This window comes from Westerdykella ornata (assembly GCF_010094085.1).
Source record: "Westerdykella ornata strain CBS 379.55 unplaced genomic scaffold EI97scaffold_13, whole genome shotgun sequence".
Lineage (NCBI taxonomy): Eukaryota > Fungi > Ascomycota > Dothideomycetes > Pleosporales > Sporormiaceae > Westerdykella > Westerdykella ornata.
In genome coordinates this window covers 613,456-624,455 of record NW_022986863.1, presented here as the reverse complement: position 1 = coordinate 624,455, position 11,000 = coordinate 613,456, and the positions used below count along the sequence as shown (strand labels likewise).

At 52.8% G+C, this 11,000-nt stretch overlaps 3 protein-coding genes across 3 annotated transcripts; 2 read left to right on the top strand and 1 right to left on the bottom strand.

Moving 5' to 3' along the window:
- The first annotated feature begins 411 nt into the window (after nt 1-411).
- EI97DRAFT_434173 (phosphoglycerate mutase-like protein) lies at nt 412-1,473 on the top strand. The gene has a single exon (XM_033798556.1). It carries the CDS (start codon nt 735-737, stop codon nt 1,398-1,400), a length of 666 nt encoding a protein of 221 aa, XP_033653308.1. The 5' UTR covers nt 412-734; the 3' UTR covers nt 1,401-1,473.
- A 3,203-nt stretch (nt 1,474-4,676) lies between these two features.
- Nucleotides 4,677-7,517, top strand: EI97DRAFT_443174 (uncharacterized protein; the record flags this gene model as incomplete). Its single annotated transcript, XM_033799800.1, has 1 exon — nt 4,677-7,517. One exon carries the CDS (start codon nt 4,677-4,679, stop codon nt 7,515-7,517), a length of 2,841 nt encoding a protein of 946 aa, XP_033653307.1.
- A 1,014-nt stretch (nt 7,518-8,531) lies between these two features.
- Nucleotides 8,532-10,997, bottom strand: EI97DRAFT_71735 (uncharacterized protein). Its single transcript, XM_033803026.1, has one exon. The coding sequence runs from the start codon at nt 10,628-10,630 to the stop codon at nt 8,711-8,713; it is 1,920 nt and encodes a 639-aa protein (XP_033653306.1). The 5' UTR covers nt 10,631-10,997; the 3' UTR covers nt 8,532-8,710.
- Between the last annotated feature and the right edge of the window lie 3 nt (nt 10,998-11,000).

The following is an 11,000-nucleotide window of genomic DNA, read 5'->3' as shown; positions in this document are numbered from 1 at the left end:
AGCTTGAGTTTGGTTGTTGATCGTGTTGGTAGACATGTTGGTAAAGGCAGTGAGACTCTTAATTGTCAGATTTGATAGTATCTGAAGATGTCACGGTGACAGAAAGATTGATTGAAGATGGGTTGACTGATTGTATTCAGGTGTGTGCCTGTGTGGGTGAGGCTGGGGCCTGACACCGGTTTTGATGTTCCTTCTCTGGGCACCAAGGCTGTGCAGGGCACTAGCCACTGCAAAATCACTAGCCACATGTCCTCAGACAGTACCGGTACAGACAGTTTCTCCCAGTCCTCCTCTTCAGTCCCAGATGGGATGTCCATAAACTGGCTTACCATCTGACAACTAGCCACTGCAAAATCACTAGCCACATGTCCTCAGACAGTACCGGTACAGACAGTTTCTTCCAGTCCTCCTCTTCAGTCCCAGATGGGATGTCCATAAACTAGCTTACCATCTGACAGTAATGTTAGCAACTCTAATAGTCTAATCTGCTGCACTTGTAATTCATTAGACGAGCTGCCGCTGCTGTCGAAATAAGCTATTATTAGAGCTCGCGCTCCTACTCCGTCCTCCTTGACAAGCCTACTTGGATAGTCGCAATCCTTAGCATCTATTGCGCTATTCTTTACCCTAGGAATCTAGCATAGCTTCTAGCTTTTGCATACTGAGAAGTACATAGGAACGTGCCACTACCCCAAGGTATCCTACCTATTCATCATCCATAACCCTCGAGCGCAATGGCCTCAATAATCCATCTCGTCCGCCACGCCGAATCCGAACACAACGTCTCCAAGGACTTCTCCCAACCCGACCCACCCCTAACCCCCCTCGGCCACGCCCAAGCCAGCCAACTCATCACCTCCTTCCCCCACCCCGAGCGCATCGCACTGATCCTCACTTCCCCGCTCCGCCGCGCCATCCAGACCTCTCTTGCAGCCTTCCCTCACGTGCTCGACAAGCGCTACTACACCGAGTCTTCCGGTCTCGGCGTCGAAAACGGCGTCGAGCTCGTTCTGGATGCCGACTTGCAGGAACGCAGCGCGTTGCCTTGCGATACCGGTTCGGAGAGCCATGTGTTGAAGGAAGAGTTCTTGAACTTGGATTTGCAAGGTTTGAGGGAGGGGTGGCGGGTGAAGGCAGGGCTGTATGCGGCTGATGATGACGCGGTTGGACTGAGGGCGGGGAGGGTAAGGAAGAAATTGGGGGAACTGAGTGAGGGCTTGCGGGGGGAGGAGAGGAGGGATGTTGTTGTTGTTACGCATGGTGTGTTTATGAAGTTTTTGTCGGGTGATGGCGATATAGACCTACCCAAAGCTGGATGGAGGTCTTACACGATCGGTAAGGATGGGGGAGATGGGACGGTACTTGCACCGGTTAAGGAAAGTGAGGATCACAGTCATTGAGACAGATGTACTTCTGGACTCTTAGCAACTGGTTTGATTTCCCTAGGTTTATAGGAATACATTTTTTTGATCTTCTAAAGTTTATTCGCTCTTCTTTATTTGTATACTCGCCAAGAAGTTAAATTGTCCTTCGGCGCAAGCGAAGGTCTTTTGGCCTAAAGCGGTGGAATAGGACTGTGTGGTACTACTTAGACTATTCACCCGCTTCGGGCGCCGCTAGAGTTACGCCACATGCTAGTGCTAATGTAACAAAGCCTCTCGTACGGACTGCTGTACGGTACTGATGCCGTGGAAAGGTTGCGTATCGCTTCCAGTAACAGAGGATGACATGCCGCTCCAGATAGCTGTGAAGGTCTAACGGGTATAGAAGCACCGCTTATAGATCGTGTTGATTCTCGGAATAAGCGTTAGGGCTCTGTGCGCGGGATCTGCTCAAGTCAGTGAAGAGTAGAGTTTTCCAAAACCAATATCATGTATTGAGACCAAGTGTACAATGGGGGTATGCTAGAGAACCACTTGATTAACATCATCGCTCTATAACAATCAGTTTGCTCCTCCTTCCTCGACCCCGCAGACAAGCCGCAGCAATCAATAAAAAAAAGACACATTCGCACAGATCCGCAGACCCATACAGCCTACACCTAATCAGTAGATGCCAGCCCGCAGCCTCAACTGCCCAGCAGCCGGTTAGCAAGCTAAGTCAGCCGCGAAGGATATCCTCCTTGTAGAGATGCAAATCTAAAGGACGAGGAATTATGACATCGAAAGCAGATGTATGTGCTAGATGCTTGTCCCCCATCCCCCGCTCACCAAGGACCCCGGGACCGGCATGAAGGTCCAAGGATCTGTTCGACTTACTCGAATCTCGGTGTACCCGCACGAGCGTGGGCTCCTGAGATGAGATAATCGTATCTGTTGGCTGCGACGCGCGGCGCTACTAGGTGTGCCTGACCCCACCGAGGTGGGTTGGAGAGGCTTCGCGACCGCTGTCTTGTTGCGTTGGGGTTGAAGTTATTGAAGAAGTGTGTCGAAGTTGTGGTGGAGAGAAGTGAGGTGGAGGCGAGTGGGCGGTTTAAGTATTGACGCGCCTGTGTGGTGAACGCGTGGCAAACGCGTGAGTGAGGGCCAAAACAAAAGCGGGACGCGTTTGTGAATCATCGGTAATAGGACGGGAAAAGAGCGTGAGCGCGGTGAAAGGCGGATGCAAACGGGCGGAGCGGGGTTGTGTGGTAGAGAGGGGTGGTGAATGGGAGGGTGAATCAGGGTGAATCAGGGTGAATCAGGGTGAATCAGGGTGAATCAGGGTGAATCAGGGTGAATCAGGGTGAATCAGGGTGGACAATGGTGTGAGCGGAGATACTGGGGGAATTAAGAGATGTTTCTCCCAATAGCGATGAGTGAGCAAGTTGGTGATGGTGAAGCCCTTCGGCCTAAGTGACAATGCACGGAGATCCTAGAGAGAAGCAGGATACGTGAATGTGAATAGAGGGTGAATGAGATTGAACCATTTATCGTCCAAGATACTCTTGCGTAGATAGCATGAGTTGACGGCAAGGTGAAGGCGATATACCTTTGCGCAGGATTTCTGAGGCAGTTCGTGCTTGTGCCGTCCCATCATCAAGAAAGGAACTCGGACACGCACCTAGCTGTAGTTTTTGGAGCCCACGGGCCGTAGCTGTACTCCCCTGAACAAAGGTCGTCCAACAGCTTGTGTATTATATCTCTCCAGCATCAGCCCGCCATAAGTGCAAAATCGGGCATAGATAAGAGTATAAACGACGTCTTATAATCTCGGCGCGGTTTGAATTTCAAAAAGTTGTCATGACGGACTACTTCCCCACACATGATTCTCACACAGCACTATCTCTCTTCTAAACCAGCCCGCGCCGAAAGCGCAAACTTGGCGATAGATCAGAGTAAAAACGACCCCTTATGGCCTCACCGCGCTTGGAATTTCAAAAAGTTAGTCATGTCATCATGCTCATAGTGTCACGACAGCCTGCTTTCTCCCACCACACACGATTCTCACACGGTACGATCTCTCCAGCACCAGCCAGCCGAACCGCAAAAATTGGGGACATATTGGACTAAAAGAAACCGCTGAGAGTCTACACGCGGCCAGAAGTCCGAAAGACACCCTACTGGTTGCCTGATCGCGGCGGAATCCCATCCCCCAAACACTCCACTCCCACCACGTTTCTTCTCAAGTACCAACCCGCCGAAATCACAGCAAGCTCGACGGGAAAATAAGAGAAATAAGCCTTGATTTATTTCGTTCTGCGGAAATCAAGTATCCGAGAAACGCTTGCAGCGTGGACGCGAAGCCCGCACCTCTGCGTCCGCACAGGGCCCATAGGAGATTAGGGATAGGCAAGACGATGTGTTTCTCGAAAACCAGGGACGCGAACGACGTACCCAATAATCTGACCAAGAGATAGCCCTCCAATAAAAAATGCCATGAAGATACAGCCCCCAAAATCCGTCGTCGTCTACATGTTCCGCACACCCCGACAGCATCAACTGCGCCTGGGACCTCCCACTAGCACGGCCGTAGGCTCAAAAACCAAACCCGCCAGGTTATCATTTCTTAGGGAGAAAGAGCGTGTCAACGGCACATAATCAATCCCATGGAGTTACAGCTCAACAAACGCGTAGCTGCGAGGTTGTGGAGCCGTGGGAGTAGAGGCCGGAATGGGAAGACGCCTGCCTTGTTCATGTAGATACAACGGCAGGATTCTGATCTCGAGGTCCAGCCTACCCACTGTAAAGTCTTATCATTAGAATAGACATTCTAAACGACCCAGATGTCCTCACGAAACACGTGCATAACATTCCCAACCCCGAGGGTCAATGACCCTCCACCACAACCCACCCCCAACTCCACAGAACCACCGCATTCTATTTTTACCTCCCCCTCCCCATCCTTTCATCCATTATCCCCCCTTTATCATCGCACCTTCTTTATCCCATCTCTTCCATTCTCCCATTGTCCCCATCCGCGAATGAATCCCCCTTGTCCCACCCCAGGGAACAAAGAACCCCCCACAAAACACCTAACAACACACCTCACAAAACACCTCACACGCCTCGAAACAATCGAACAATCGAAGCGTGCAATGTATATCTCAGCCTTGTTTCTCGAAGGATTTCGATGGCATGATACGATACCCTTACACTTTCTCTCATTTTTGATTTTTCTACCTTTTATTTTATTGACCACCCGCGGTATTTGTGATTTTACGGGAATATAGGAGATAAGAGGACTACTTGAGCGCAATGGCGAAGCGAAAACATGGAACGTCTGAATATAGCGGTTCTGATGGTGAGGATGATGGGCGGCGGCCTGCTAAGGAACCTCGTCTGGACCAGGAGGTCGTAGAGGAAGAGGAAGAGCAGGCGACGAATGCGGAGAAGGCGAATACCGCGAAGGGGCACACGAATGGAGAGACCCCTCAACCAGCTCCGGGCAACACGGAAGATGCGAATACCGCAAACGGGCCCGCGAATGGAGATACAGCGTCCCTAGTTTCGAACGAGAAAGCGGCGGGAAAGGGCAACGTAAAGAGAACTGGGACCGCAAAAAATCCTATTGTACTGATTGGATATCCCGATTCCTCCGACGAGGAGAACGAAGGAGTCGAAGCCGCGGACACAAACAAGACTGGTCCGTCGATCACTTCTCCCCATCCACCTCCTTCCCAAGCGCAACAGAACGCAGAAGACTCTGATCTCAATCCCAGTCCCAATCCCACTCCCCCTCCCCCTCCCCAACCAACCCCCCAAATCCGCAACATCCGCTGGTACCCAACCACGCGCCTCGAATGGCTCTCCAGCTACCTCATCCAAGCCGACGTCCCCGGCCCACTCCTCATGTCCGAATTCGCCGACACCGCAAACACGTCCTCTCCTACCGCCGCCTTCTGGACCGACGCGCACTACAACTGGGCGCTGGAGCTGCTGCGCCGCAAATACGCATCCCACAAGGACATCTTGATCGCAGCGACCTGGGTGTCGACGTCGCTTCATGTCATCTTCAGGCAGACGGCGAATCCATCGCTTGTGTGGCAGGAGGACTTGACGGATCAGGGCAAGCCGGCGGTGAGGCGCGTGGTACCTGCCACGGCGGCGGAGGAGTACTCGGAGGTGTTTGCGCAGCTGAAGGACAAGGAGATTGTCGTTTTACCTGTCAACGATGACATGGGGACGGGAGAGGTGAGTAGCGAAGGGCCGGGTAACGGCTTGCACTGGTCGTTCATTGTCATCAATCGAAGGAGGAATTCGGCACATTATGTTGATCCCATGGTCATGGTTAAGGGGCCTCGGGATAGGATTGTCGACATCGAATGGAATGCTGTGACGGCTGGCGAGATCTTGTGCGGATATGATGAGATCATGTCGATTGAGCCCAGGGGTAACTTCGACGCCACGACACTCAGATACGTTCCCCATATGGCGAATGATAACCACCGTGACGGTGACGCACGAAATCCACGAAATCTAGATCCCGGCCCCTGCGGCCCTTACATTTACGCGATTCTGGATTATATTCTTCAGCGCAGAGAGTTGATTGACAATGGGCTGGAGGTGTCCTTCTCAAAGGAGAACAAACCCAAGCGTAAGCTGGAACTCGGATACGACTCCATTAAAGCCAGGAAGAGGATCAAGCTTGCACTCTGGCAAGAACGTCTCGATCTGGAACGGCAACGGAATGAGACGGAAGATGAAGGCCAGAAACTGTGTCCATTGAACCTCACGCTTGAGGTGTTGGCTGACAGTACCCCTGAACTTGTCAATGCCATGGTGGGCCAAATGAGGGTGAACCTTCCCACACCAGCGCCCCCGCCCACGAGTAAAAAAGGAGGTGGAGGTGGAAGAGGAGGTGGAGGTGGAGGAGGAGGAGGAGGAGACGACGGGGGAGACGACAACCCACAGCCACCCGACGAGGAAGACGATGGTGGAAATGCGGTCCAGCCAGACACTGACGCGATAAACGACGACGACATTGCGCAGGAAATTCTGGAGCATGGTTTCTCAGACAATGAAGATCCCATCGACGAAGACCTGGACGAGGTCGGTAACGAGGAGTTTGACGATGACGGGAATCCTGTCGATGAAGGAGCCGCAAGCGAACATCCAAACGCAGACGGCGATGGCGACGGAGAGCAAGGCGAACAGGAGAATCCAGACGACGAAGGATCCATGCATGAAGGTCCTGACATGGACGATGAGGAGCAGAACGAACAGGAGAATCCAGACGATGAAGAACCCGCGCATGAAGGTCCCGACGTAGATGAGGGCGAAGACGATGACAACAACAATGATGATGATGACGACGACGACGATGAGTCCGAGCATGGCAAAAAGCCCCGTAAACGGAAAGGCAAACTCACCGAAGAGGAGGAACGAGCCCTCCAGCAACAATTGGCGGCCAAATATCCGGTCCCAAACATAGACGAGAACGTCAAATGGGAGGATTTCAATAAGAAGAAGCCACCCCAAAAAGACATCAAAAAGATGTCGGTAGACCATGTACAACGGTGGGCCAGTGCAGTGGCCCGAGTAAGAGAACAGGAAAACGACATCTCTGAAGAGGACCAAAAGAGCAAGCGTTGGGCTAGAGCCTGTAAAAGGGTTGGGGAGGGAAAGGCAGAGTTCCTCTTCCGAGATAAATATTATAATATGACGGACAAAGAGCTGGAAGAAAGGGATGCCAAAGACAAGGAGAGGAAGGAGAGGAAGAAGGCCCTGGCCCAGGCAACCCAGAGCAACACAAAACCAAAGACCAAACCCAGTAAAACGACAACCAAAAGGACAGCCAAACCCAAAACTACAACCACGCAGCCCGCAGCCCAACCCAAGAAGAAACAAGATGCAAAAGCCACGCCGGCCCAACCTCAAACGCGACCAACCCGCTCCAAGACCACCAAGCCGACAAAAGCCCAACCGGCCGCAACCAAGAAGCCCGCGACCGCAAAGTCGACACGGGGCAAAGGCAAGAAGCCTCGCGGGGAGGAAGAAGACGACGAAGAGAACGAAGAGGACGAAGAGGACGAAAAAGGCAAAAAGGACGAAAAGGGCAAAAAGGGCAAGGAGGGCAGAACAGGACGAGGAAAATAAAGGCAAGACAGCGAGTAGTTAGAAAGGTACGGAGGAAACGGGGACAAAGAGAGGAAAACTACTTGTAAGATAACAGCGGCGACAATCACCCGTCTGAACGCTGCAATTGCGGGTGGACAAGTCTTCCCAAGGAGGTCAGAGTACATCTGAGAGAGAAAGATGGTGCTGGTAAGTTTGTTTCGAGCGCATCTCGCCTTTGAGTAATGTCGTTTGTTGTTGGCGTTTTGATTGTTAGATACCCGCTATTGTCGATTCGAAAGACACTGTTAGATCTGAGCACATAGAATAATAATTGTCAGTAACTTTTAACGCGCATGTTGCAAACGTGACGAGTCTGTAGCTGAACTTGGTTGTTCCAGAAAATTGGACTTGGTAAACCGCCCCTATAGGCCTGGACAGAGGTACGGTGTGCTGTCATTGCAGCATGCAGGGATGCAGCGAACCGAACCATCAAGAAGGGACCATTCCGCTGGGCAACCAGACGATGCGAACCGTGATCTGCGAAGTAATGGCCTCTTCAGAATAACTGTCAATGCTGCAACGAGTTATCCGCCACCACCACCCTCAAGAATCCAGACCTTCGTCTCCAGCTCACTCCGATTCTTTCCTTGGAACTCCCCACCAGTCGTCGCCACCTCCAAGTGCATGTGGCAAAGTAGGCCCGACTCCGGAGAGGTGTCCAACAGGACCAGTTTGGGAACGAGGAGCTAGGGACAGGGGGTCCAGGGCGGATACGAGGCTAAAAGTGGCAGCGCACGCACGGGGTACCCCAAACGTGACGACTTCCACCTTCCATTGTAGGAGCCGTATTCGGAGCCCCTACGCGGAGTCCTAGCAGAAAAGAGATAAGAGGCAATAGTGTCGGAGGCGCGACCGAAGACAGGTGTGGTGATAAGGTGATTGTGGTATATAACAGTAGACTCGCCGAGACCAGCGGACGACTGCTCTGTGCTCAGATGTGAGTAATAACGATAGATACATGGAAGCATTGGATGCGAGGAATTGACAGAGGAAAGAAGGCGATGCCAAAGTTAGCTCAACCGACGGGTCGAGCGTGGTTCATCTATGATGCGTCGCAATGAAAGCAGATACATATGATACAGGTCTAACAGGAAATGTGCGCAGTATGCACCGGGGTATCGTGAACGCGTCATGAAACCAAATACAGGAAAAGCATGTGAACTCGGCATGGCTCAATTCTGTGCATGAAAAAGCTGCAGGTGTGCGTGTGCATCCGGGCCGCGATAATGCTGTCGAAGGGCAGGATGCTGCATGTGCTGATGGGATTGAATATGCGATGGAGTTTGTTGATGCGGAAGAGAATGTTGGGGCGGAAGCGCCGGTTGCGGAACGTACTGCTGGGGAGGTCCTGGAACTGGTATATACTCCGGACCAAGGTCATGCTGGCCCACCTGTGAGGAAGGCCGCGAATGCGGAGAGCCGTTCCTGGAGCTCAATTTGCTGCCGATCTTGTGCAAAGGCTTTGATATCATCTGACCCAACGAAGTCAACGACGGCCGGTCGCAGTAGTCTGATTCCTCGAACGTGGGTGCGGCATCGAAATAGTTGGGATAGCACCATCCGAGCGGGTTTGTTGTCGGCGGCTTCTCCTGTTCTACAAAACCGGCATTAGACTGCTGCTGTTCTGGTTCCAATTGCGGTGGTTGTTCGAAGTTTGGGGGAGGGGCCGGCATAGCTTGATCAGGCAGACCGGCGAAGTCGGCGGTATCGAGGTCCATGTAACTGATGGGCCGTTCCGGTTCATCCACCACGGGAGACTCATCGTAGTGCTCGAAATTCGGGTTTCCCGAACTCCTTTGCAGGAGAGCAGCATTTAGCGCAGCAAGGCGCGAACGGGACACCTGGTAATTCGGATTCCCTATGAGGATGTGCATGCGTTGTTCTCGTGACAATTGATCCACGTTGCGAACAGAGTCTCTGCTAGGCGTGACGAAGCCGGGCGGTATCTGGATTTGGGATTTGTCGAGTTGTATATCCGAGCGCAGGCTCAAGGCCGTAATGAGCACTTCCTCGCGGCTAGGTCTAAGGTCGCAACACTGGAGCTTTTGACGGAGCACCCTGGTGTTGTGAGGGGACCAGGTGATCTGGGATCGGCTTTCCCTCAACCTCTCGTCAAGGTTCGCAAACAGGTCCTTCCATGTGTCATGCAAGGCTTCCTGCCTTATCAGGTTACGGATGACGTTGGAGTATTTCCATTGCTCAAAGGTTGCGCCGTTCTTCATGTGTTTGGCGACGTGGTCGCACCGCTCGTCCCAGCCAATGCTTACGTCTTTGCATCGGTCAAAACCGCAGCCAAAGACTCTGCGTGGAAGCAGTCGGATACCAATGTCCGTGACCGAGGGGAGCGGCCGCCCGGAATGATAGCGCGAATGATGCTTGATGAAGTCCTTCTGCCGATCATGCACGCGGTCGCACCCAATCACCGGACACGGCCAGTCCTCGCCCGTCTCATGCATCCTCATCTCGTGCTTTTTCCAGTCTGATTTGGCTTTGAAGGTCTTGAGAATGTTCAATTCGGCGCAGTAGGTGCAGAACATGAAGGATTCTCCGGATTGGCCTTGACCCTTCTCGCTCGGAAACGTCATTGGCGAGGCCATGCTCTTGGCGTCCTCCTCGGTGGGCGTAAACATGTGCTCCAGCTTGACGTCCAATGGACTGCTTGTCTCAGAGGAAGGCGTGAGGAGAGGGGCTTTTGACCTCGCTGGGTCTAGAGCGGACGGATGCGAACGGGGCTCAGGGCGCCGCATTCTCGAGCGCGACGAAGACGAAGACGAAGACGCAATGGACGGTGCGAAATCACTGTTGCCGGTCGAAGTGGAGAAGCCGGTGGAGGTGGAAAAGGTGGTGGAGGTTGAGAAAGTGGAAGCGATGGACAGGCGAGATCGTAACGAAGAATTCGAAGAGGTATACGAAGAAGCAACGGAATTGCGCCCTATAGTGGTGAGTTGCAATCGAGCAGTTCCCGAAGGGATGGTCCTACTGTTCTCCAGCACCTGCTGAAACATCCTCTGGATGACCTGTGGAGGATGTCTGCTCAGCAGCGCCTCCACCTGGCGCAGAGACTCCTCTGGGAACTCTAGGCTATCGTCCATGGTGGCAGAACTGTGGAAAAGAAACTCAAAGGGCTTTTGAAGCGAGCGCAAAGTCGGGCGTGGAGCAGAACATTCCTCGCAAGCGGCGAAGGTCTGTCTGGCCCGGCAGTGTTGAAGGAGGGAGACAGACGGAACGGATGCAGGAACGTCACTAATGAGAGGCAAGGACGGATGGCGCAGATAAGAGAGCGTGTCTCGGATTGAACGAATAAATGAACGGGGCAGGCGATGGGAAAAGGTAGGGTCCTGTTGGTGCGACGCGGGCTCCTCATCCCATATCACATCATCAGCATGTCGCGGGGGAAGCGGACCCGTCGAACACTCGTGGAAGGCTCGTCGAAGAAGCTAAATTGAGCCGTGTTCCTATGCG

Bases quoted from the DNA above. Each gene is read 5' to 3' on its own strand.
- EI97DRAFT_434173 (XM_033798556.1), top strand. From the start codon at position 735: ATGGCCTCAATAATCCATCTCGTCCGCCACGCCGAATCCGAACACAAC.
- EI97DRAFT_71735 (XM_033803026.1), bottom strand. From the start codon at position 10,630: ATGGACGATAGCCTAGAGTTCCCAGAGGAGTCTCTGCGCCAGGTGGAG.